The sequence below is a fragment of the Ovis canadensis genome, chromosome 5, assembly GCF_042477335.2.
Source record: "Ovis canadensis isolate MfBH-ARS-UI-01 breed Bighorn chromosome 5, ARS-UI_OviCan_v2, whole genome shotgun sequence".
NCBI classification, from domain to species: Eukaryota; Metazoa; Chordata; class Mammalia; order Artiodactyla; family Bovidae; genus Ovis; species Ovis canadensis.
In genome coordinates, this window is record NC_091249.1 from 28,728,892 (window position 1) to 28,755,712 (window position 26,821).

The 26,821-nt window shown below is 42.1% G+C and overlaps 2 protein-coding genes across 2 annotated transcripts; one reads left to right on the forward strand and one right to left on the reverse strand.

The window, feature by feature from the left end:
• Window positions 1-10,922: 10,922 nt before the first annotated feature.
• Window positions 10,923-13,173, forward strand: LOC138440963 (RNA-binding protein with serine-rich domain 1-like). The gene is made up of 3 exons (XM_069591205.1): window positions 10,923-11,728; window positions 12,645-12,649; window positions 13,088-13,173. The coding sequence occupies exons 1-3, from the start codon at window positions 10,923-10,925 to the stop codon at window positions 13,171-13,173; spliced, it is 897 nt and encodes a 298-aa protein (XP_069447306.1).
• A 7,562-nt stretch (window positions 13,174-20,735) lies between these two features.
• On the reverse strand, window positions 20,736-21,745 carry LOC138440664 (methyl-CpG-binding domain protein 3-like 2B). Its single transcript, XM_069590310.1, has 2 exons — window positions 21,677-21,745; window positions 20,736-21,352 (listed from the first exon to the last, which is right to left on the reverse strand). Exons 1-2 carry the CDS (start codon window positions 21,743-21,745, stop codon window positions 20,765-20,767), a joined length of 657 nt encoding a protein of 218 aa, XP_069446411.1. The 3' UTR covers window positions 20,736-20,764.
• Window positions 21,746-26,821: the final 5,076 nt, after the last annotated feature.

Here is a 26,821-nt window from a genome sequence, read left to right on the forward strand (position 1 = left end):
GGGAGCTAAGAAAGCCCACATACCTCGATGAAGACCCAGCATAGCACAAAAACAGTTTTCGTAAAAAATATAAAAAATAAATTAGCAACAGAATAATACTCTGTAGAAATATCATTAAAGATAAAGGCTATGATCATACAAATGCCTTTACAAATAGGTAGAATGTCCTAAAACAATAGGTAACAATACTGTGACTCTAATTAGTAAAGATGTGCACATTAAAATAATGGCCTTAAAATAATTCTTAAAATAGCTTTATGTTTGTGTTTCTCATGTGATGCAGAACACACACTCAGTTGTGTCTGACTCTTTGCAACCCCATGGACTGGACCCCAGACAGGTTCCTCTGGCCATGGAAATCTCCAGGTGAGAATACTGGAGTGGGATGCCATTTCCTTCTCCAACGGGTCTTCTTGACTCAGGAACGAACCCACGTCTCCAAGTCTCCTGCATTACAGGCCAACTCTTTACCACTGAGTCACTGAGGAAGCCAAGTTCAAAATAGAATATTCAGTTTGTAAAGATGTGGGAAAAGGGTTCCATCCCTGGTTTGGGAAGACCTCCTGAAGGAGGGCATTGCAGCTCACTTCAGTATTCTTGCCTGGAGAATGCCCTGTACAGAGGAGCCTGGCGGGCTACAGTCCAAGGGGAAACGAAGAGTGCGACAGGACTGCGCTGCTAAGCACCGCACCACACAGAAAAAGGGTGACCCTGCCCTCTGCTGGCTGGCTTGTGAAGTGCTAGTTTCCCAGCAGGTCCTTGACCACACGCCACACACACCAAGAGCTATATGAATGTGTCTGTGTTTTGCGTCTGCCTACAACACTGGGATTTCTTTGGAAGGAATGATGCTGAAGCTGAAACTCCAGTACTTTGGCCACCTCATGGGAAGAGTTGACTCATTGGAAAAGACTCTGATGCTGGGAGGGATTGGGGGCAGGAGGAGAAGGGGACGACCGAGAATGAGATGGCTGGATGGCATCACAGACTCGATGGACGTGAGTCTGAGTGAACTCCGGGAGATGGTGATGACCAGGGAGGCCTGGCGTGCTGCGATTCATGGGGTCGCGAAGAGTCGGACACGACTGAGCAACTGAACTGAACTGAACTGAACTGAACAACGCAGGAGACCCGGGTTCGATCCCTGGGTCGGGAAGATCCCCTGGAGAAGGAAATGGCAACCCACTCCAGTACTCTTATCTGGAAAATCCCATGGAGGGAGGAGCCTGGTAGGCTGCAGTCCATGGGGTCACAAAGAGTCGGACACGACTGAGTGGCTTCACTTTCACTTTCACTTTGACCCAGCAGTTTTACAGTTACCTCAATAAGAGAAATGCCCAAGCTCGTTAAGAAGGGTTAGTTATCACATGTCTATTGTCATATAACATTAATCACAATGGCTAAAGTGTTGCCATATCTATATGACATGACTTCTGTAGACATTCAATAATAAGCATGTAGATATACATTTACTTAAATTACATTCATGATACACTGTTAGGTATGAAAATCTGTTTACAGAATGAAGTTGACTGTATACAATCATGGACTAACCCAGAGACTTTTAGAAATAACTTTGACAATCACGTAACGCCTTCAGCTCTTCTGTCCAAAATGGAGATGGCCAGAAATTTCTCTGGCGTCCAGTACAGGAGGGAGGGAACAAAGTTTGACCTCCAGCCTTTGACATTAGTAAGACTCCTGCCGCCCTACCCTCAACACTGGCCTCAAGGAGAAAACAGGTTCCCTCTTTCCCCTCATGGTGCCTGAAATCATCCCCTGATAGTCACTTTCTGACGCCCTAACTCTGGTAGAAGGCAAGTAGCTTTTGCCAAACTAGACAACGTATGTGCCTGAAATAATTTCCATAAAATATCCCATGTCTTACTTTTAAAGTTGTGGAAGGAAACCAAGAGGAAACCAAACATGAAATGAGATAGCTGGAATGGACAAAGATTGGACACACAAAGGTCCTCACACAGATAAAACTCTGGAAAGACTGAAATTCTGACCCCAGAGGTCAGCAGCCCTCCGGTGCAAGAGCACCTGCCAAAATGACTATAGATTTAAAATTCCAGAAGGAATCAGTACAGATGGAAACAACTTGTGGAAACAAAGCATGGAGTTCCTACACATCCCTTTACTCTTCCGAGGACATACAAAGTGGAAATGAAAGTCACTCCGACTATTTGAGACCCTGGAATTCTCCAGGCCAGAATACTGGAGTGGGTAGCTTTTCCCTTGTCCAGGGGAATCTTCCCAACGTAGGTATCAAACCCAGATCTCCCACATTGCGGGCGGATTCTTTGCCAGCTGAGCCACAAGGAAAGCCCAAGAATACTGGAGCGGGGTAGCCAATCCCTTCTCCAGGGGATCTTCCCAACCCAGGAATCGAACTGGGGTCTCCTGCATTGCATGCGGATTCTTTACCAACTGAGCTATGAGGGAAGCCTAGACATGTTGTTAAATGTTTCAGAGGCACTAGCAATTCTTTCAACCAACAAAACATGAACAGCACACAGGTGGTCCCTTGTTAGGCATCATTACTGGAACGAAACCGGAGACATGCCTGCTTCACAGTTGGATAAAGTCCAGATTTTAAGGCAGTGTTCTCATTTTTTTCCTGGAGAAATTAGTGCAATGGATAAAAAATTAAGGGCATTAACCTGGTCTGAAATGTTATCCCCTTTTCTTGTTTGGCCTTCAGAATAATGGGCTGAATATCTCATTCATTTTAGGGTTAAATAATGACTGATGTCCAGTGGGTCATAACGTTTAAGGGTTGTGGATTTAAGGAACTTAGGTGTATCTCCAGGGGTGCACACTTCAGCAATGTCCCTGTCAGAAGTGAGCAGCCAGACTGTGCCACTTTCTCCTAAGTGTGACCTCAGACCAGGGGATCAGTGAATCAAGGGATGGTGTGCCTCAGTCAGAGGGTCTGACAACAGCAGGGGCTAGAGTCCCAGCAGGTCCACTAGTTTTGAGACCCCTGGGGAATGATCACTGAGAATAGGCTCATGGAGCAGACACAAAAGCTATCTAACTCTCTCCTCTGTCTTGAAGGGAGTGGGGAGAAAATATTTAAGGTAAAAAAGAGATAAGTAAGTAAGTGAGTGAGTAAGTGAAGTCGCTCAGTCATGTCCGACTCTTTGCGACCCTGTGGACTGTAGCCTACCAGGCTTCTCTGTCCATGGGATTCTCCAGGCAAGAATACTGGAGATAAAGAAGATCAAAACAATGAGAATCTGATCCTAGTTGCTCATTCATATCTGACTCTGCGTTTCCATAGAGTGTAGCCACCAGGCTCCTCTGTCCATGGAATTCTCCAGACAAGAATACTGGAGTGGATTGCCATTTCCCACTCCGAAGGTTCTTCCCAACCCAGGGATCAAACACTCGTTTCTTGGATCGCCTGCTTTGGCAGGTGGATTCTTTACCACTAATGCCACATGGAAAGCACCAGTGAGGGTGTGTCAGCCTACAATTCTGTAATTTCTGTGCACATCTTAGCATCTTCTCTGTGGGATTAAATGGACACACACACACACCCATGTGCACATGTAAACAAGAACTTACTTGCCTATTGTTTGTCTCTTGTTTTTGGCTGCCCACAAAAGAGAGCGAAAATGTGTCTGATTCCTGGTACAATTCATAAAGAGGAAAAAATCCACCCATCACTAGGTCCCCATCTCTACAGACTCTTGGCTTCTGAAATCGCAAACACTGTCCATAATACAGCTCACACAGTGTGTAAGAAATGCAGGAGGAGGAAAAGACAAATCAGAAAGGACATGGCAGGGTCTGCACAACAGGGAGACAAAACCCTGTGTCCAAGCTGAGCTGAGAAGAACCTGGCTCAGGAGCAAGTCTGTACGCTCTGTTCTCAGAAAGGAAAACTTCCCCTCACGCCAGTGAAGCACACGCCACTGCTGCTCTCTCAGCCTGTGAGAACTGCTGGGCGTGTGCCAGGCTGGTGTTCCAGACCAGGGCACAGGTAGAATCAGAGAGCAGGTGTGTATAAGGGGGTCACAGTGCTGAGACCTCACCCTCGGTGTCCCCGTGACACAGGCAGCCTGCCTTCCCTTTTTTTTCACTGCTTCATGTCAGTCCCATGGAGGAGCTCTGGGGGGCTCCTGTCCTGGGGCTCTGCACCTGCCTCCCTCAGTCCCGGTGAGAAGCAATGACCATAAACAGGCTTTTCCCCTTCCCTCTGTGATTGCATCATAGTCTGTGACTCCCAGGCTTCAGGGCTTAGAAACAGAGAGGGACGTGTGGGGGAGAGGAGCCCATCCTGACACTGAGGGCTCTGCCCTCCTGGGTCCGTGATTGACATCCCAGCACGGAGCTCATGGTGGTTGTGTCACCAGGATCAGACAAGCTGGGACTTGGCAGGGTTAGAAACAAGCTGGTCTGAAATCATCTTAGGACTCTTCATAATAATTTCAACTGATGCTTTAGCAAGAAAGTAAATTTATTCATCAATTACTGATCTTGGCATATATAATTAAAGAAAGCCACTTTCTTTATCTCAAATACAATTTGAAATCTATCTTATGAACAACCTAATTTTATACCATGAAGCATTAGGAAATATAATAAAACCTAAATTCACATCTATCACAGAGCATGAAATGATACAGATTATATGGACAGCAGAATAAAAGAGAGGAAAGAAAAACAAGAAGGAAAATCAACAGTTTGTTCCTTGCAAAGATCCACAAAAATAACAAACTTCAAATACACTGACTGTGAAAAAGGAGAGAAGATTCAGTTACTCAAAATAAGAAATGGATTTGTGGGCATTACTGCTGAATTTATAGGAAAAAAAGGATTTGAAGAAAATACTATGTACAGCTGTACATCAACTGATTAGATAATCCAGACAAAATGGACAAATTTCTGGAAAAGCTGCTCCCAAAACGGAATCAAGAAGAAGTAGAGAATCTGAATAGACCTATAACCAGTAAGACTATGGAATCAATAATCCAAAAAGTCCTATGAAGCACAGCCTGTACCACATGGTTTCACTGTTGATTTCTACCAAACATAAAAAATTACTTAACAATACTGATTCTAAAATGCTTCCCCCCAAAACTGAAGAGGACAGAACTCTAACTCATTCCATGAGGTCAGTATTACCCTTTTACCAGAGCCAGAAACAGACAATACAAAAAGAGAACGCTCTTAGATGCATATACTCGTGAATACGCATATACTCGTGAACACTAGTAGAAATGTCTTCAACACATAGTAGCAAACTGAATGTAGCAACACATTAAATGGATTCTGAACGACAGACAAATGAGATTTATTCCTGGGACCTAAAAAGATGGTCCCGTGTATGAAAACCAATCAGTGTAATAGCTAGTAATATTATGACACTCCTTCATAACAAAGACACTCAGCCAGCAGCAGCAGAAGAAAAGGAAATGTTAATAGAATAGAGGCCCTACATAAAAAACCTGCATCTGTCATCTTAGTTGATAAAGAAAGCCTGGAAATATTTTCTATAAGATTAAGAACCAGAGAGGGATGCCTGCTTTTGCCACTCCTAGTCGACCTAGCATAGGAAGTCCCTGCTAAACAAAGAACCAAGAAAAAGTTATGAAAAGACAGTTACAATACAAAGGAGGAAGGAAAATGATCCCTGCTGATAGTGAAATGGTGTCATATGTAGAAATGCTTAGATTACACTCAGACACAGCACAAACACATGGGTATAAACATGCACACAGTTAGACCCCAAAAATAAACTCAGCAAAGTTGCAGGATAAAAAATCAACACACAAGGGACCTCCTTGCTGGTCAAGTGGCCAAGACTCTGAGCTCCCAAAGCAGATGGCCTGGGTTCAAACTCTGGCCCCTGGTCTGGGAACTAAGATCCCACATGCATGGCAAAGCAAACAAAAACAAAAACATAAATTTTAAAAAAATACCTTAAAAATAGACACAAAATTATTATTTTTATATACAGTAAGCACAAACAATTCAGAAAGAAAATTATTAGGAATAAACATAAGCAGTGAGGCAAAAGATTTTATTCCCCAAACTATAAAGTACTGCCGAAATAAATTAAAGGAGATAGAAATAAATAGGAAGACATACCATTTTAATGATTGGAAGACTTAATACATTAGAATGTCAATACTATACAAAGTGATCTACAGACTTAATGCAATCTTTATTGAACTTTTTTTGTGGAAATAGAAAAATGTATCCCACCATTTGTTTTGGAAGCTCAGGCACCCTGCATAACCAAAAGAATCCTGAAAGAGCAAATCAAAAGTTGAAGGTATGAAACCTCCTGATCCCAAAATACCCTAAAGGGTTACACCAAAGTAATTAAACAGTGTGGCACTGGAGTAAATAAAATTGAAATAAGGCTTAGAGCCCTGGTAAAAGAACAACTACAACAAAGAAACAACAAACTCCCTCCAATATCTGGTCAGGTGAACTTCAATAAGGCTGACAGGCTCATTTAGTGGGGAAGAGACAGACGTTTCAACAAATTACATTGAGTAAAGTAGCAAAGGAAGGTGAGGTGAGCATTTTTCACTTCATATTCTGTGCTAATAGTCAAGATACCTACTACCAGTTTTCTGCAACTTTCACTAACACTCTACCCAAACTAGAACTGATAATCTTACATAGTCTCTACAGTTGACCCTTGAACAGTGCAAGTTTGAACTGTATGGGTCCTCTTATAAGCCGATTTTTTAAAAAAATAAATGCATACTACAGTACTACACAACCTGTGTTTGTGTTACAGGGAAGAACTGACTCCATGTTGGATCTATTTCTTTTACTTAAACCCTTAATTTTGCTTCTGGTTGCTTTTGTTTACTAAAAGGACACTATTTATACAAAACCAATGGTAAGCAAATGTTCTATAACTGTATCCTTTTGGTTCACTAAAAAGATACTGTTTATCCTGCCTGAGTATTGATCCAAAGACCTTAGTTCAGCGCCCTGTCCACCTGTGGATGGCAGAATGGAAGAAATTAACATATCTCCCCTCTAAGACTATACCAGAAGATATTTGCAAGATTAAAGGCCGTTTTACTTTGCTTCCTCACCTCCCCCTGTCGCTGTTCTATAAAAGAACTTGGCATTCAGACCCAGATAAGATGGTTATTTTGAGACATTAGTCCTCCATCTTTTCAGTCACCAGTTTTCCAAATAAAGTTGTGCTCCTTGCCGCAGCACCTAGATTCTCCATTAACTGGCCTGTTTCGCGGCCAGCAGATTGAGTTTGGACTCAGTAACAGTTGTTTGAATGTGCAGTTGTGGAACCACGGATGCTGACTGTGGAGTTATCCCCAAATTCTCAACTCTGTTGGGGGAGCTGGGCCCTAACTCCCACACCCACTCCCATTGCTTGAGATTGTACTTGCCACCTCTCCTGACTTCCCCTTTCCTTTAAAAGGCACTTCATCTGCTCAGCCACTTGAGCTGGAAAGCACAGAGTTATCTCTGGTTCTGTCCTTTCCCTTTCCCTGCATATCCAGTCAGTAAGTTCAGAATATGTACGTGTGTGTGTGCACACCTGTGCACATCACACACTCAGTCATGTCCAACTCTTTCAGATCCCATGGACTGTAGTCTGCCAGGCTCCTCTGTCCGTGGAATTTTCTAGCAAGAATACTGGATTTGGTTGCCATTTCTTTCTCCAGGGGATCTTCCCAACCTGGGGATGGAACCCTCAAGTTTTGTGTCTCCTGCACTGCCAGCTGGATTCTTTACTACTGCACCACCTGGGAAGTCCCCACAGTAAGGTAATGTTCTAAAATACTCTGATGGATTCACAAAATGACTCTCTGCATCTACTCAGGTGCCTTAGGTAGATTGGTGTTTGTTACAAGGTATAGTAAAGAAATTCCAGGCACAGTGTTCTCTTAGGGAAATGAAGATCTACACTGTTGCTGAGGCAGCTTGTGAGTTGTGAAGCAGACCTGGAATCCTGGTCCTTCTAAAGCTACTATGAAGTGCAGAGAGCAACCTCCACTCTTATTTTTGTAGAATGTATCCCAGCTGAGGGAAAGAAAACATTACAATGTTGGTAGGGACTGCAAATACCTAACCAGGCACAAATGTGTTAAATTCTTTTAATCTACAATAGTATCTGATGGTCTCAGTCACCTCAAATTCTTGTGTTTGTGTGCTTAGATTTAGAAATCTCTTCAATGCCTTGGATCTGAAAGAGAGTGTGTTCTCTGGAGATTGGGTTATCCCCTGATTGGATTGTCCACTCTCTTCCCCTATTAAAGGAAAATCAGAGACAGAAGTTAGTGGACTTTCCTGTGAGCCACAGGCTGACGGCATCTCAGGAGTGGTCAGAGGACAGCTCTTGAAATTGGGGAAACCTCCATAGACCAGATTTTCAGGCTGGCCTTATCTGGTGAGCATGGAATTGATACTGATGGCAAAACAGTATACATCTACATTAACCTTTTCTAAAATCTCTTTGTTTTAGCCAACAGTAGCTTTTAAAATGAAGTTACTTTACTGCAAGTTATTTCTTTGGTGTTAGTATTAAGAAATATTCAAGGTTTTGTATAGGTTTGTGTATGAAGCTTTCTTGGGATAATTAGCCAGATTTAAAAAAAAAAAACCACAAGGTCACTATGAAGTAGAAGTATTTGTCTAAACTCTTGAGTTTTTTCATAGTATCTGTGTCAACAGCCTCAAATTCTTGTGTTTGTGGGCACAGATTTAGGAATGTCCCCAATCCCTTGGATCTGAGAGGGCGTGCCCTCTAGATTGGGTTGTCCACTGATTGGGTTGTCCACTGATTGGGTTGTCCACCTTCTTCCCCTATAAAAGGAGAGGCAGAGGCAGAAGTCAGACTTTCCATTGAGGCACCGGCTGTCTGGATCTCAGCAGTGGTCAGTGGACAGCTCTTAGAACTGGGGGAACCTGCATTGACCAGATTTCCAAGTCAGTCTCTTCTGGTGAGTTTGGAATCCATATTGATGTCCATCTATATACTTTTGCCTTTTGTACAATCTTTTTAATTAAGCAAATAGTAGCTTCTTAAACTGTTACATTACTGAAAGTTATTTCTTTGGTGTTAGTATTAAGAAATATTCAAGGTTTTGTATAGGTTTGTGTATGAAGCTTTCTTGGGATAATTAGCCAGATTTTTAAAAAAATCACTATGAAGTAGAGGTAGTATTTGCCTGGGCTCTGTTTAAATAGTTCTCTCTGGAAAAAGTTTTACCCACAAGTTTATTTTTCTTGGTTTTTATTTTTCTTTCTTTCTTTTTAAATTCAGCTCTCTGATTGCTGCTCCATCCAAGAGTTTCTGATTCATCACATCTGGGAGCAAGGCTGAGACTCTCCATTTCTAGTAAGTCCCCAGGTACTGCTGGTGCTCTAAGGACACACTCTGAGAGCCACTGGTCCTCCTGCTCACAGTCTAAGGACGTATTCTGAGAACCACTGGTCTAGCTTGTCCCTGGTGGGGTGGAGATGCTTTCTGAGACTTGACGGGAGGGTCCTTACTATAGGCAGAGGCCTAGGATGACCCCATAGCAAGAATGGGTTCATACTGCCCCAGATTCTGCCATATTGAGTTTCAGATTTCTTCCTCTTCCTATAAATAGTGCTTATAATGTGGGCTGAGGAGGCAGTGCTCTCATGAAAGGAAATAAGATTGCTTTCTGAACTAGCTGAGCTATAAAGACTAGACTGTCCCATTTGTAAGCTGGAAGAAGAATGTTCCAGGCTATCTATCTGATACATCAGATAGATAGCCTGCTCTTCCTGGTTTATTTTCCCCTGTGGTGGCCCTGAGCTGCAAGGAAGTCAGTAAAAATTGGACATCCATGGGCCCTGGTGACAAGGAGGGGAGGTGCAAGGACTTGGGGTAAGGATTATGACTGTGACTTGCCTATATCACTCACAGCAAGGTCAAGGTGACTTTTAAAAGTTATTTTACAGAGTCCTACTTTACTTTTTTGTTTAATTTCTCTACCTGATATCCTCTGAAACTATGTCTAACTTTATCTCATTTCTCTTCCAAATTAATCCATTACCTTTGTTTATATTGGTGTTCCTATAATTCTTTGTTTAATGTCCACTGCTTCCCAGATGTTGCTAGTTGTAGAGAACCCGCCCGCCAATGCAGGAGGCTTAAGAGACACCAGTTCAATCCCTGGGTCCGGAAGATCCCCTGGAGAGGGGCATGGCAATCCACTCCAGTAGTCTTGCCTAGAAAATTTCACGGACAGAGGAGCCTGGGGGGCTACAGTCCATAGGGTTGCAAAGAGTTGGACACCACTGAAGCGACTTAGCACGCAGGCAATGTCTACTGAACTGCAGGCAGATTCTTTACCGTTTGAGCCCCCAGGGAAGCTCAATTTGTACATCTAACGCTGTCTAAAAAAATCTGGAACCTGCTTTGTGGTTGGGATAAAATAAGCTAGTACATCACTGGCTCTTGTATTTCCGGGAATATTTAGTAAACAATAAAATGTTTCTTTAAAAATTCAGCTCTCTGAATCATCAAGTTAAACCGCTATGGCTGGTCGCTCAGTCATGTCCGACTCTTTGCGACCCCATGGACTATGGCCAGCCTGGCTCCTCTGTCCATGGGATTCTCCAGGCAAGAATACTGGAGTGGATTGCCATTCCCTTCTCCAGAGGATCTTCCCGACCAAGGGATCGAACCCGGGTCTCCTGCATTGCAGACAGATTCTTTACCGTCTGAGCTACAGGGTTGCCCTTCCCCAATATCTTCATCAATAACTGTCGTTTTTTTTTTCTTTCTTCTTACTTCTCTTCCTCCATATCTCCTCTTTCTCTGCCTCTGTGATGGCCTTATTGATGATCACAACATTCTATTGTACTTCACACTGTAGGAAACAGCCTTTAATCTATTAACCCCTTTCTCTCCTGAGGCTGAGAAGCGCGGAGGCAAGATGACTTCGTCTCCCATCCCACTCAAAGAGCGCTCTGACGAGCAGTCCGTGGATCCCTGTAAAGATACAGGCGCTGCCCAGCAGTCCGGCGAGAAGGACCGCGGCAGGGATAAAGCTCGGAAGCGGCGCAGGGCCTCGGGCGGTAGCAGCAGCTCGGGGGCTCGGTCCCGCGCGGGCTCCAGCCGCGGCTCCAGCTCGCTCTCAGCATCCGGACGCTCCGAACGCTCCAGTGGGTCCCGCAGCTCCAGCTCCAGCAGCTCCCAAGGCTCTCCGAGGCCTTGGCGCCCCCGAGACCACAGGCGGCGGTCCGGTTCCAAACCCAAACCACCCAGACGAGATGAGAAGGAAAAGAGAAGGCGCAGCCTCGCCCCTAAGCCCACCAAAGTGCACGTCGAGAGGCTCACCCGGAAGGTGACCAGGGAGCACATCCGGGAGATATTCTCCACCTTCGGGAGAGTTAGAGAGATCGACCTGCCCAGAGAAAGGATGCGCGCGCATCCGTCTCAAGGCCACGCCTACGTGGAGTTCGAGAATCCGGAAGAGGCTGCGAAAGCGCTCAGGCACATGGACGGAGGGCAAATTGACGGCCGGCAGATCACGGCCAGAGCCGTGCTGGCCCCTTGGCCCCAGCCACCCCCTAGGCGACTGAGCCCTCGCCGGAGAATGCTGCCACCACCCTCCACGTGGCGCAGGCTGAGGAGGAGCAGGTCGCGTTCCCCTTGGGGCAGGTCCCCTGAGCGCCAGCGACCCCGCTCCCCCCGCCGCCCCCGCCACTGGAGCGGCTCCAGCTCCAGGTCCTTTCGAAGGTGAGGGCAGCAGTTGACACGTGTCCCGGAGCAGCAGAGCTCCGGCTGCAGGAGTGTTGCTGGTTTGGGGTTGTGCTGGTAAAAGTGCCCTCTAGTGTTCTGGCTGGAAAACTTCCAAGTTTCTATAGTTCCTGGGAATCATGTAGCTGGCAAAGCCAGCAGGGCTGAGCAGAGGGCTTCAGACGGACGGACAGCCCCGGCCTGGGAGCACGTTTTTCCAAGTCCCAGACGACCTGGGCCGATTCGGTGGCCTGGTCCTGCCCTAACCTGTCGGCCGGCAAAGTCCAGCAGTTATGCCATTCCTGTTAGCCTGGCCCTGCACCCCTGTTTGGGTCGTCTTCTGACCTCTAGGGTCAAGTACCCCATGCTATGTGCCACACACACACACACACACACACACACCCTCCCTTTCTCTGAAATTGGTAAGTTTCAAGCCAGCTCTGCTGGGTCATCACAGAACCACCCCTACCCAGGGCAGTAATGTGCTTATTTCTTGCCCTGCAGGTTACCTTAGCAATGTGTACATTGCTTTTTTTGGCGTTTATTGTATATTCAGGACTAATCATTTTCTGTTTTGGGTTTTGTAACTTTGTAGCTTTTTAGATAATGTTGTAGTTGTTCTTTGTTGTGTGAAGTAATTGCTTTGGATGAGCCAAGGATTAGAGTTTAAAAAAAACTTTTATCAGGATTCAAATGAATTGGGGTGATGACTTTGTTCAGTGAAATTCTGAATTATGGATCTTAGTCCACAACTTGGCATGTAATAGGTGCTCTGTAAACATGAGGATCAAGTGATTTTCGTTCCAAACTGAGGAATATTGGGTGTTGAAAGGGGTGGCAGGGCAACAGGATTAAGATATTTTTATTTTCTCCCTCTAAAAACATCCGATGAAACGGAAATGATGGATTTTAAAAGAAAGTGTGCACAGACTAGGTTTACGTTTTAAGTAGATTTTTATGATTAAAGTCTTAAATGGATTAAGAGAGAAAGGATATGAAATCATAGTGACAGTTGACTGCAGTCTCCCACCGAAGAGGTGATAAGATTGTATAACTGAAGTTGAGTGACTTTCTGAGAAAACTTTAGAAAGTATATTTGGAGTTTGAATACTTTTTTCAACAAAATATATCTTGAGCCCCTTCTAAGGGCGAAGGAGTAAGTATATATGTCAGGGTAAATCACTACAGTCCACATTACTCTTCCTTTCATTGGGTATCCAGCTTAGTGAGAGAATTAACATACAATGAAGAGATGAGAATACACATACAGTTCAGAATTGGAAAACTTAAAGAGAAAATGCAATATTTGATGACTGGGTCTGGAAAGCTCCCTCTGTTCAAATAGTGTTTTACAGGAAGATGAAAAGTACTCAGGATTGATTCAAGGGCGGCGGGAGCTGAGAGGCCATGGCAGCATTGCCAGATCACAGTGGAAGTGCTCCTAGAGGGATTTTCCTGGGGCAACACAGGCTCCTACCACAGGGCTGGGACATGTCCAGTCTGCATTCATCTCTGAGATCTCTCTCATCTCCCTCAGCTATAGGAAATCTGACTGAAGCAACCCAGTCTGATGGAGAAAACCGAGAAATCAATTGCTTTGAAAAGGCAAAAGAGAGAAGCTGAACAAACTAATAAACTCTTTATTGGTGTTTTGAACTTTGAAACCGCAGAAGAAAGTCTGAGGAACTGTTACCAGCAGCGGGAAGAACTTAGAGACTGTGTGGTCCTGAGGGATCCTTCCAGCCAAAGAGCAAGACGGTGTGGTTCTGTCACCTTTTCTTCCATGACCGAGGTGGATGAAATGCCCACCGGACCCCATTCCATTGACGGCATAGTGCTTGAACCCAAACATGTGTCCCAGAAGCAGCATCTGGACAGCGGGGTGTTCTTTGGACGCTGAAGAAACTGTTTGTTGGTATTCAACAAGATACTAAGGAACATCATCTTAGAGATTACTTTGAGAAATATGGACAAATGGTACCATTGAAATCATTACTGATAGGCAGTCTGGCAAGAAAAGAGGCTTTGGATTTGTGACTTTGATGACCTTGATTCTGTGGACAAGACTGTGTTGCCAAAAAACCATGCCATCAATGGTCATCATGCAAAAGTCGCAAAGGCTTTGTTGACATGGGAAATGCAGCAAGTCCAGGGTTCTAGAAGTGGAGGAGGAGTCCGCTGTAGTTTGGGGGTTTATCCTGGTGGTGGTAGTGATTTGGGACTAGCATCAGGATGAGAAAGTAACTTCTGGGGAGGATCTCATGCATATGGAAATGGTCCTAGGTTTAGGGGTGCTTATCATGGGGCTGGAAAAGGGAGAGACAGAAGGTCTGTCTGGTGGTGAAAGTCCCACATCTGGCAACCATGATTGAGGCTGCAGAGGTGGTCATGGCAACAATGGAGGAGGAAATTGTAGAAGTGGAATTAACAATGACTTTGGAAATTATCAGCAACAATCTAATTACAGTCAATGAGGAATGGAAACTTTGGTAGCAACTTGAGGGCTCAATATGGTGAAGGAAACTCTGGGTCCAGGAGGCAGTGAGGATGTGGGGGTTGGGAGGGCGAAGCCGAAACTGAGCTTCTTCCTGTTTGCCCTGGGCTTCACTGTCTAAATAGTGGAGGATGAGAGCCCAGAGGTAACTGGGCCGCTTCAGGTTATGAGTAAACATGCAGTGATATGGCAGAAGACGCCAGAGCAGGTGCAGAGAGCCATTTGTGAATGAATTGAATTATTTAAGAACATTGCCTTCCTGCAGAGGAAAAACCGTATGGAAAATGCCTTTGAGGCAGTTTCTTAGCTTAACTGTTTTTTTCTAGTGATCTTTGTCAAAGTGTAGAAACGTCATTTCTTTGATAATGTTAAATTTGTTTAATATTAAACATTTTGTTAAATGTTTGTAAATTGTTAACATTTCTTTGTAAAATGTTAAATTTTTAAAAACCTTTTGCAAGATTTTTCTCAGTTTTTGAAAAGCTATTAGAAGTATGCTGTAATGAAACATATTAATAACATTGTTCCTTAAATTTTAGCATGTAGAAATTATTATATGAAGCAGTTGTACAGTTATGACTTAATAAAATAATTCTAAAGGAAAAAAGCACTTGTGGTTTGTCCTCTTTCACTTATACTCTTTTGCACTTTTAATTTTTATCTTTTTTAACAATTTTTTTCTAATTTCATGAGCTATCATTGGCATACAGTACTATATACAGTTTACTTTTGATGGAAGAGTTACAGAATTCTATTATTCCAGGTAATTTTTAAAGTTTAAAATTGCTGCTACTGTATATGTTTGAAATGTATGTGACATCTATATCATGAAATGATTACCACAGTGATTTTAGTTAATATAATACTGGAGAGGGTAGCCATGCCCTCCTCCTGGGGAATCTTCCTGACCCAGGGATCAAACCCCTGTCTCCCATATTGCAGGCAGATTCTTTATCATCTGAACCACCAGGGAAGCTCTTTATTTAATGTTCATCATCTCAAAATGGGTTTTTTTTTTTTTTTGGTGTGATGAGAGCCTTAGTATTTACTCTCTGAGCATATTTCTTCAGCACTGTAGTGAACAGCAACATTAACTGCAGTCATCATTTACTCATTACCCCTTTTGCCTCTTTTTTTTAAAGCTGAGAATTTGTACCTTTCCGCAACCTTTCTCGTATTTCTCCTCCCATGCATTCTCTGCTTCGGTAAACCAGATGTGGTTTCTTTTGCTATGGGTTCATTTTGAGTATTTGGGTTCTTTCTTTTTTTAGATTTTTTAAATTGAAGTATGTGCTTTTTCTTAGTCTCTCAGTCGTGTCTGACTCTTTGTGACCCCATGGACTAAAGCCTGCCAGACTCCTGTATTCATGGGGAATTCTCCAGGCAAGAACACTGGAGTTGGGTTGCCGTTTCCTTCTCCAGGGGATCTTCCCAACCCAGGGATCAAACCCAAGTCTCCCGCATTGCTGGCAGATTCTTTACCATCTGAGCCACTGGAGAAGCCGTTTTGAAGTATAGTTGATGAATAATTTGTATAAGTTGCAGATAATACAGTAGAGTGATTCACAATTTTAAAAGTTATACTCTATAAAAAGTATTGGTCATAGTCCCTGTTGGGACAATAGATTCTTGTAGCTTATTTTATACATTAAATTGTAACTGCTCACTGCTCTAAAGTCAATAAAGAGGCACAGTTGGTGGAAGGGAAAGTTTGCTTTATTTTGGATGCCAGCACCTGGGTTCAGGAGACAGGGGTAGGATGGACACCTATCCAAAGGCTGATCAGCCCAGATAGCTGGCTTATTATTATTTCTGGGTGTGTTCTTGAGGATGTTTCTGGAACAGATCAGCATTTGAGTCTATAGACTAAGTGAAGTGACCTACTCTCCTCAGTGTAGGTGGGTGTTATTCAATCTGCTGAGGGCCGCATGGAAAAGAAGGTGAAGGAAGGTGAATCCACTCTCTCTTCCTGAGTGGGACAGTCCATCTTTTCCTTCCCTTGGACTCAGAGCTCCTGGTTCTCAGGCCTTCGGACTTGGATTGAAATTTACCACTGACTTTTAAAAGATATTTACTTATTTAGTTAATGGTCTGTGTCAAGTTTTAGTCTTCGTTGTGGGATGCGGGATCTTTTGTTGGGGCACACAGACCCTCTAGTTGCGGTTCAGGGGCTTATTTGCTTTGCAACATGTGGGATCTTAGTTCCCCGACTAGGGGTTCAATGTACATCCCCTGCATTTTGAGGCAGATTCTTAACCACTGGACCACCAGGGAAGTCCCAACCCTGACTCTTCTGCTTCTCCAGGTTGCAAATAGCAGATTATGGGATTTCATACTGTTATAACCATGTGGGTGAATCCCTAAATACCTCTCCTCTTCTGTAGACTTTATGTCCTATTGGTTCCATTTCTCTAGAGAACCTTGACCGATACACATTAATAAAGTTCCAAGAAGGTGCACCTGGAGGAACTTTTCCAATGCCTAAGAGCCTCCCTCACAGACAATCCCCCCCTCCTCCAGGCAGCCCAAATACATGAACACACACTAAAACATTTAAAAATGAATACACAGATGCTGAAACTAACTCTAATACATACACTCTCTCTCTACTTCTATATGACAAGTTATAAATTCTTTGCTCTACTTATTAACTCTTTCCTCTCATGAGGATTAAATCAAACAGAGGCAGTGAATCTGTTTAGTTTATTTCTGGATCACAGGTTTTATACCATCGCTTTGCACATAGTAGATTCTTTGCAAATAGGGTGACCAGAGAATTTTTCTCTCCAAGCTGGAGCACACTGGGGAATAAAGAGGGTAGTGTTAATCAGTAGGACAGGGCAACAAGATAAATATCTGCTGAAGACAAAAATGAAGGCCTGCCCTGTAGGAGTACGTGATTAGATTTGCATTTAAAACAGATCATCAGGTTACAATGATGACCTATATGGGAGAAGAACCCAAAAAAGAGTGGATATGTGTACATGTATAACTGATTTGGTTTGGTGTACAGCAGAAAGTAACAAAATTGTGCACCAACTATACTCCAATAAATTAAAAAAAAACAGATTCATTTTGTTTGTCAGCAGAAAGAAACATTCACACACAAAACAGATCATAGTGATGAGAACAAACACTTACTCTGTGTACAGCACGGGGAACCCTGCTCCGTGTTCTGTGGGAGCCTGGCTGGGAGGGAGTTTGGGGGAGAATAGAGACATGTGTATGTATGCCTTCGTCCCTTTGCTATGCACCTTAACTATCACAGCATTGTTAATTGACAATACAAAATAAAGTTTAAAACATAAAAAAATAAAGAGAAGTGAACAAAACACATTGGCATAATAAACCTTGTGATGCGGTTATTGGGGGTAGGGGAAGAGCTTATGGTGGGGGAGAGTTCAGAAAAAAAATAAAATGACTGATTCACTTTGTTGTACCGCAGAAAGTAACACATACACGAAACAGGTGATAGTGATTAGAATCTAATGATTGGATTATAAGGAGAAAGGAGTTAGAATCTAAGCTGTCACTGCTAATTTATTGCAGTTTGTCATTCAAACAATGACATCTTTGCATAAATGTAGTTAAGTGAATGGATTTTCAGTACTTCAGTATTTAAAGTTCAGTGTTTGGATAGTTTATTATATAAACTGGTCTGGATTTGGCACTGAATGATTACCTTCATCTTTCTGTATCTGTCTCATGTGGGCTCCAGGATGTCCCAGAATCCCCTTCTCAGCGTGTGGTGCTGTACATCCCTGGGAACTTCTTAGAAATGAAAATGCTCCATCCCCTCCCCAGACCTTAGGATAAAATAATTTAACAGAGCCTATATTAACCTAAGGCTTCCCCGGTGGCTCAGTGTTAAAGAATTCACCTGCAATGCAGGAGATGCAAGCTCAATCCCTGGCTTGGGAAGATCCTCTGGAGGAGGGCATGGCAACTCACTCCAGTGTCCTTGCCTGGAAAATCCCATGGACAGAGGAGCCTGGTGGGCTACAGTCCGTAGGGTCACAAAGAGTTGGACATAACTGAAATGACTGAGCACGCATGCATGCATATTATCCTAAGATAAAATAACATAAGAAGAGGAATGAACTTAGTTAACTGGATGTGGGGAGTAAAATTATTATTATCTTGGAATACTGAGTAGAGGGTAAGTGAGTCTCCCCATCCCCTTCATATTTAATAATAGATAAAATATAATAAATAAAATTAAAATTTAAAAACTGAATATGCTTATATAATAATTCAAAAACCATCCTTTAATTCTTTAAACTTTTTCATTTTTTAAACAATGTTGTGATAGTTTAAGGTGCACAGAAGAGGAAATCAGCCATACATACACATGTATCCTTTCTTGTGGGAGGGCTTCCCAGGGGCTTTGAGAAGATTCCCTGGAGAAGGGAATAACAGCCACTCTAGTCTTCTTGCATGGAGAATCCCGTAGATGGAGGAGGCTGTCAGGCTACAGTCCATGGGATTGCAGAGTTGGACAGGACTGAGTAACTAACACACTCACACACACACACTTCTTGTGGGGGAGTAAATTATGTCCAGGTATAGATATAGGTGTGAGGGGGGAAGGTCTCATCCTGACCATTCTCCATGCTTACCCTTAAATGTAATGCTCCCAGGTGGCCCCAAACCCAGACAGCCCTCCCTACATGGTGACCTCACACAGCTCCATTTCCCAGACCCCAGGACCGGCAGATAAGAACCAGGCATAAATGTGGCTCCTCCTCCTGTTCCCTAAAGGGTCAGGTGCCTCATTCCTATTGGATCAGAAAGGGTCACGTGACACCTCAGTCCCAGGACAAAAAGGGGTTGGAATATGCAGATTAGTTCACACTGAAGAGTTGGAATCTGCCTTAGTGCGTCTGGGGAGGCTTCAGACCCACATCAAAGCTCTGGGCTCTAGGAGGGACTTATTACTAAGTTAAATCCAGAGCCTGTTGTCAGGAGGCATAACCGCTCACCTCTATTCACTGTTTTCCTGTTTCCCAGTTACTCTTTGTGTGGTTTTGTCCCTTCAGTTGTGTCTGACTCTTTATGACCCCATCGACAGTAGTTTGCCAGGCTCCTCTGTCCCTGGAATTCTCCAGGCAAGAATACTAGAGTCGGTTGCCATTCCTCCCTCCAGGGGATCTTCTGGATCCAGGGATTGAACCAGGGTCTCTTGTATTGCAGGCAGATTATTTATGATCTGAGCCACATCAGCCTTCCTTCTCCACCACTGATAAAACAACTTTATCAAAATTGTACAAGGAAGTTCAGAAAAGGTCATTCTCTTCCTTCCTGATACTGTCCCCCTGGGACTTCTGTAGCATGTCACCTTTATTCCACCTTCTATGGGTTCAGTGGAAATAATTATGATGTTTATTGAATGAAGTGTTTATAAGTAAAAATGAATTGTTTATTGAATAAGCAATGATGTCATTCTTGATTGCTTACAAATGGTGATGTGCATAACCCTGTGGGGTGGACAAATTTCAGGGACTCTGGACTGATTTCTGGGTCAGGGCAACAAGCTTGCTGGCAAGTCATTTTCAGAAGAAAATGTTTCCAAAGAATGTATTCCTTCTTAAGAATCAAAGGTCAAAAATCATTTTTCAAAATACCCACTTAGGATTTCCATTGGTTAAAATCCACCTGCCAATTCAGAGGACAGGAGTTAGATCCCTGGTCTGGGAAGATTTCATATGCTATGGAGCAACTAAGCCCCAGGACCAGAACCATAGAAATCATGCGTCTAGAGCCCATGCTCTGCAACAAGAGAAGTCACTGGAATGAGAAACCCATGCACTGCAACCAGAGAGTGGCCCCTGCTCTCCACAACTAGAGAAAGCTGACTGGCAGCAGTGGAAAACCCAGTGCCCCAGAACAGAGAAAAAGAAAATAAACAAATAACATTAAAAAAAATCACGTTCTTTTAAAAAATACCCACTTAAGACTTAGGTAACAGACAAGGATGCAATATGTAGCATAAGTACTAATTGATTTACATTGAAATCTGTCTTCTGTCTGATTTAACATTTGGCACGAGGATGACAAAAAGAGGAGGCAACTCATGTTAAAACAAGGAGTAAAAGCCAGCTTAATAAGATTTTATAGCATTAATTTTTAATATTAGAAAATAACCTCTTTAGAATAGATCATTTCTTGTTTAAGTGTAATTAACACAAGAAAATATTATAGCTAAAAACACTAAATAATTCCCCAGGCTAGATTACCTCTGTAGAATTCAGTAAAGAAATTCTGACATACAGAAATTGAGGTGTACAAAGATATGCAAAAATCTTTTCTCTTGTCACATGAAACCCAATCTCTCCCATTAAAAAAAATTTACACTTTTCATTTTTGTCCACCAAGACTTTAATAGAGTACAAAGTTAATGTAACAAAGCATCATAGTCCAGAAACAGGGTTGACAGTAAAAGCGGCAAGTAGGTTGCCCCCCACACCCACCATGAACCACTTCCCAGGGACCACACCACTCAACTTTCTCAAGATAATCGTCTCCTATTTTTCCTTCAGTTCTCAGGAACATTTTTTCTGGCTCCTGGTTCTCTTTGCCTCCCTGGCAAGCCTGTCTGCCGTCAAGGCCATAGCCAATCTCTCCCTTGCTCTCTTCACTTTCCGAGACTGTCGGCGAATATCTGCATCTTTTACTGGTCGTCTGCAGAGGGCGTGTGGGAGAAAGAGCCCCAACCTTGGGTTGAGCTCTGCCCCATCTGAAGACTGGGCAAGGATGGGCTCAGGGCTAGTGTGCAGAGACCAGGCACCAGCACGGGCCAGGGATTCACCGGCATCACGCTGGACAATGATCCCGGAAACGTTTGCGCTGTCCATGGTACTGAAAGGTTCTCCTTCAGGGCTGTAGGCTTGGAGTCCCTGCAGTCTCCGGAATGCAAAGGCTTGCTGGGGCTTTTCCAGGGTCTCCTCACACCGAGGTCTTCTGACCACATTGTCAGGATGAGAGGTTATCCTTGTGACTGGCTTCTGGAAAATGCAGCTGGTCAGCCTCAGAGGAAGTAAACATCTGTCACGACGCCTCTGCTTGGCTTTGACTAAAATCTCCTGTCTTTTCTTCTCCAGCTCTTCAGGCATCATATTTCTTCTGAGCCTCTTTGAAAACAAAATGAGATGTAAATTTTGAATAAAATGGAGGATGAAACAACTGCAAGTCATAGAGAATGTTCTTAGCACATATGGATAACTCCCTGAAGAAATGGGGTCTCAAATTCCTCTGGGCATCACATTTACTCAGAAGGTTGATAGAACTCAGATTTCTGGATGTCAGTGCAAGAAAGTCTGGGATGGGGACAAGAAATTGTATTTCTAAGCATTCCCAACTGCTGCTAATGCTGCTAGTACAGACACCATACTGAATCCTGGGACATTAAGCAGATAGGAGTCAAGGACAGAAAACTGCAGGTCGTCACCCAGTACCAATTCCAGATTTTCATCCTTAGAGGATCTTTTCCTCTTCCCATCTCTTTCACAGTCAATCACACACATGCTGGTGTCCTTGAATGCAACATCACCTGGACAAAGAGATCACAGGGCTCTTTGACTACCAAGACATTAAACTTTTGGATATATCTTTTTCACTTTAAGACACACAGTCACCTGGTTTTTATTTTCCTTTAGTGCCTCATCTCCAGTGAGATCAAGTGCCTCTCAACCCTCAGATACTTTGCTCTCAAACCCAAGTCCCATCTTTACTCAAATATTCTCCTGCTCATAAAGTAACTTAGAAAAACATATCCTCTTCATCAGTTCAGTCACTCAGTCATGTCCGATACTCCATGGCCTCATGAACTGCAGCACACTAGGCTTCCCTGTCCATCACCAACTTTTGGAGCTTGCTCAAATTCAAGTCCATCACGTGGGTGATGCCATCCAACCATCTCATTCTCTGCCATCCCCTTCTCCTCGTGCGTCAGTCTTTCCCAGCATCAGGGTCTTTTCATAAAGTTCCTTTTTTCCCACCATAGACAGTCCTCCTTACCCCCTTCCTCCCCTCCGCCTACTCCTTTCTCCCCTATTTCACTTAATGATCAATGCTCTTAGAAGCTGGTCCTGCTCTCACTTCTGCTCTACATCTACAGTCTCATCCATTTCCCGGGCTTCACATGTTTTTCATGAACTAGAAGTGTTCACAGATTCACTGATCTGGCTTCAACCCTGAAACTCAAATATCCATCTGCCCACCCACATCAGTGATAACATTCATGACTCAGCTCACAGTGACCAGGTCCCACGCTGAACCAATCATTTCTCCCAAATAATCCATCCTTATCTCAATGTCCCCCAAACTCACTAATTGGTACTAATATCTCACCTCCCCTTGAATGGCATTCTGGATGCCCTACCACCCCATACTCTTACACCAATTAGCCATCCATTTGCCTTCCTGAATCCACTTGAAGATTCGCAATTTGAATTCTTGGTTACCTTTCATTTAATCTACAAAATGCCATTTCCACAAAATGACCTTTCCTGATGCCATATAAAAGTTTATTTCACATTGTCTCTGTTAATTTTTTAAATTATTTATTTATTTATGTGTAGTATTATCTACTTCTTTTCGATTGCTTTTGTCACTAAGTTGGGTACTCAATGAAGAAAAGAATGAGAAATTTCATAGTTCCATGGATATAGTCACTTATTGTTTTGGCTTTTCAAGGTGCTCAGATGTCTTAGTTTTAGAGATGTTACGCCGATTCCAAAAAACACTTCACAAATTTTTCTAACAAATTCACATGACTACAGTTGTAAACTAAATTAATCTCTTTTGTGCTAGAGTAAAATTGTCACTGAGATTAAGACTCTACACACTAATCTGTTTAAACTGTAAACCTCATTAGCCCACCTTTCCTTTTAAATCTCACATTTCTGTCTTCTGAAGACTTTTAAAAAAGAAACCATAAAGCTCATTTTATTCCCATTGTTATTATTAATGCTACCCCTTGCATTAGTCAAGATATAAAAGAATGTTTGATAGAAAAATGACTTGAACTGCCTATTTATACAGCAGCCATTATATGCTGAGTTGTGCGCCAAAACCCACAACTTGGAATTTGACTTAGCCAAGTTATTGCCCCAGATTATGTCAGTCTTGTTGAGAGAAGAGGGCTATAGACTAAGGAATGTCTAATGATAGTGTTAAGTGTAATTAAGTGCTATGGTAGGCAATAGGCCAACAGAGAGACAGAGAGAGCAAGAGGAAGGAGGATGAGAAGTAAGGAGGGAGAATAGGGAAAATAAATTAACTACAATGGTGGATGACAAAGAGATTGGGAAAGGTCTATTTGAAGCAGAAAACAGAAATTTAAAGTAAAAAGAACTGGGAAAAAAGACCAAACATGCTGTGGGCAAATTGTCCACAGAGGAGAAAGATTTAGCTACTCTAGGGCCAAATACTACTTTCACTACCCAAGGATTGTGGTTAAAAACCCCCCACACTTTTCATTATCTCAAGAAATCTTCATATACAAAACTATATAAAATCTTGACTATTTCTTAAGAAACATTAACACTCAGGAAATAACTTTCAATAAGGAATGTATCTTGTTTTAAGAACTAAATTCTTCTAACTTAGATTTTACACAAGAAAAAAAAAAAAGCATCTTAATAGATCCTCTTGCCATCGATATGGATTCCACACTTACCAGAAGAGGATGGCTTGGAAATTGGTCCAGTTCAGCTTTCCCCATCTTCCAAGATCTTCCAGAGCTTCCTCTGACCACTCCTGAGATGCAGACAGATGCAGACAGCCTGTAGCTGGCTAGGAAGTGCAGTAACTTCTGCCTCTGATTCTCCTTTTTATAGGGTAAGAGAGTGGACAACCCAATCAGAGGACAATCCAATCCAGAGGACACACCTTATGTTTCAGATCAAAAGGACTTGAGAGAGTCTTAAGTCTTTATCCCCAAATACAAGAATTTGGGGCTATTGGTAATACTAGATTCTATTGAATAATATGAAATCCTATATGAAAAATTAAACAGATTTGTGAATGGGGTGCTATTTTCACTTTCAACATTTTAATGTTTTTTTTTATGGATATCTTCTATAAAAATAGTTATGGACATTTCCATAAGCTAAAATTTCCATACAACTTATGTTTTCATAGAGAAAACTACAGATGGTTTAAATGTTTATCAATAAAAGAATGTTGAAAAAATCTGCTGACAAGTCTTTGAAGTCTATATTACAGAGTCATTAATAAGAACTCAATGTTCTGTACATTTACATTTCACCTAATCAGTGGTAAATCTGAGATATCCTTACCCTTTGACTGAAACAGAAACAGTCTCTTTACTCTCTTTATTTCACTGATGATGATTATTCAATTTTCCATCTATAAACTTAGTACTTGCGATCTTATACAAAACATGTGCAGTTACTTAGTGGTCAAATTCTGAATTGTTTATTTAATATAGAATAATACAGTTAATTGCTTTTATCACATCTCCCAAATGCTAATACCTAAGAACACTTTCAGTTCCTTTTCAACATTCCTGATTTTTCCATTGCTTTTGTCATGCATCTTAATTCTACATGTGTTTTAATCTCCATGAGATAGTTCTAGAATTGCTTTATAAGGCAAAATTCATTTTTATTTATTTCTAAATTATTCTTTCCTTTTCCCTTCACTTCTTCCTGCATTCCTGGTTTTCAATCTGAGATTATTTTCCTTTGGACTTCATAACTCACTCTACTAGTCTGTCTAATTCAAGACTGCTAACAATGAAATGTTTCACTCCAAGTTTTTAAAATTATCTTTATTGGGGGCAATACTGATGCTGGGTATAGAATTCTGACTTGATATGATTTTTGATCATTTAAAAATGGTGTTCTGTTGACCTCTACCTTATTTATGTTCAGACATTCCCAGTTAGCATTTTCTTGCTTATTTAATCTTTGTATTCTCTAAAATCTTTTAATATTCACTCTGATTTTTAGACCACAGTGTAACTCATTATTGTTTCCCATGTATTTTCTTTGCTTAAAGACCTTTGAATTAATTGTGTGGGTTGATGTCTTTCACCTGTTTGTAATATTCTTTGTGTATATTTTCACTGTGATATCAATTCCTCATCAGGTTCCCTCTGCTCCCTGCTTCAATCACATCCCACTTCTCTTTTAACTCTGTCTCGGAGTTTTCTAGTATTGTTTACACTGTTCTTTGTTGGAACATATACTCTTGAGATGTCTTGCAGTTTTAACCCAGTCTTTTGCTGGAATCAACACCTTCATAATCACTTAAATGCTTAATTTCATTTCTAACAAAAATAAAATACATAGCTTTATTTTTATTTGTTCTTTACATTTATTCATTCATTTAATTATTTGGCTGCATCAGGTCTTAGTTGCACTCTTGCCCCCTTCATTGTGGCCTGTGGGATCCTTGTTCCCTGATCAGGGACCAAACCTCATCCCCTGTATTAGAAGACAAATTCTTAACCACTGGGCCACTTGGGAAGTCCCTGTAGCTTTATTTTTAGATAAAGATAGAGCAGTTTTACAATGAGGGGGAAAAATTATTCCTTTTGCTACAATTAAATTCAGATAATAAAAAATTGCAACTTCCATCATATGAATCTATATTAGAAGTCAAAGCACACCAAAATTCACCAGTAAGTTGGAGGGGGTGGAAAATATGAGTGGGAAGAAATTTTGAGTTTCATATATCTGATGTGTGTGTGTGCACACTGAATCATGCCCAGTCACTGAATCATGTCCGACTCTTTACTACTCCATGGACTGTACCCCTCCAGGCTCTTCTGTCCATGGAATTTCCCAGGCAAGACTACTGGAGTGGGTTGCTGATAGAGTATATCAAAACATTATGTAAACATAGAAATTATGTCATGAAACAAAATCTAAAACTGCACTAGAAAGATGAGTCAAACTCTAGGACAGAAAATCCATTAAAGAAGCTTAAAAATACTTTGTGTGAATCTTTCTCACAATTGGAAACCTTATAAAATCTTTATGCAGATCAAATTTAACTTTTGAACTAGATGGGCTGTAATGTTAAAATCTGGAGAAAGAAATGGCAACCCACTTCAGTATTCTTGCCTGGAAAATCCCATGAACAGAGGAGCCTGATAGGCTACAATCCATAGGGTTGCAAAGAGTTGGACACAATGGAGTGACTGAGCATACACGCTTGCTAAGTGTGTGCTAAATTGCTTCAGTTGTTTCCGACTCTTTTGACCCTATGGACTGTATCCTGCCAGGCATCTCTGTCCATGGGATTCTCCAGGCAAGAATGTTGGAGTGGGTTGCCACGCCCTCCTCCAGGGGATCTTCCCAACCCAAGGATCCAACTCACATCTCCTGCGGCTCCTTCATTGCAGGCAGATTCTTTACCTCTGATCTACCAGGCTTCAGAAAGAAGAAAACAATACGTGCTTGATTCTTATGAGGCTACATTTTGGAATGATAACATTAAATTTCCTTGATTAAATAAGAGAGTTAAAAAAAAGTTTCCTCTATTTGTGCTGGCTTTCCTCACTGTGCGTTCTACCAAATTTAAAGTTACATAGGACATGTTGTTCTATTTCTATTGGTGTTGGCTGG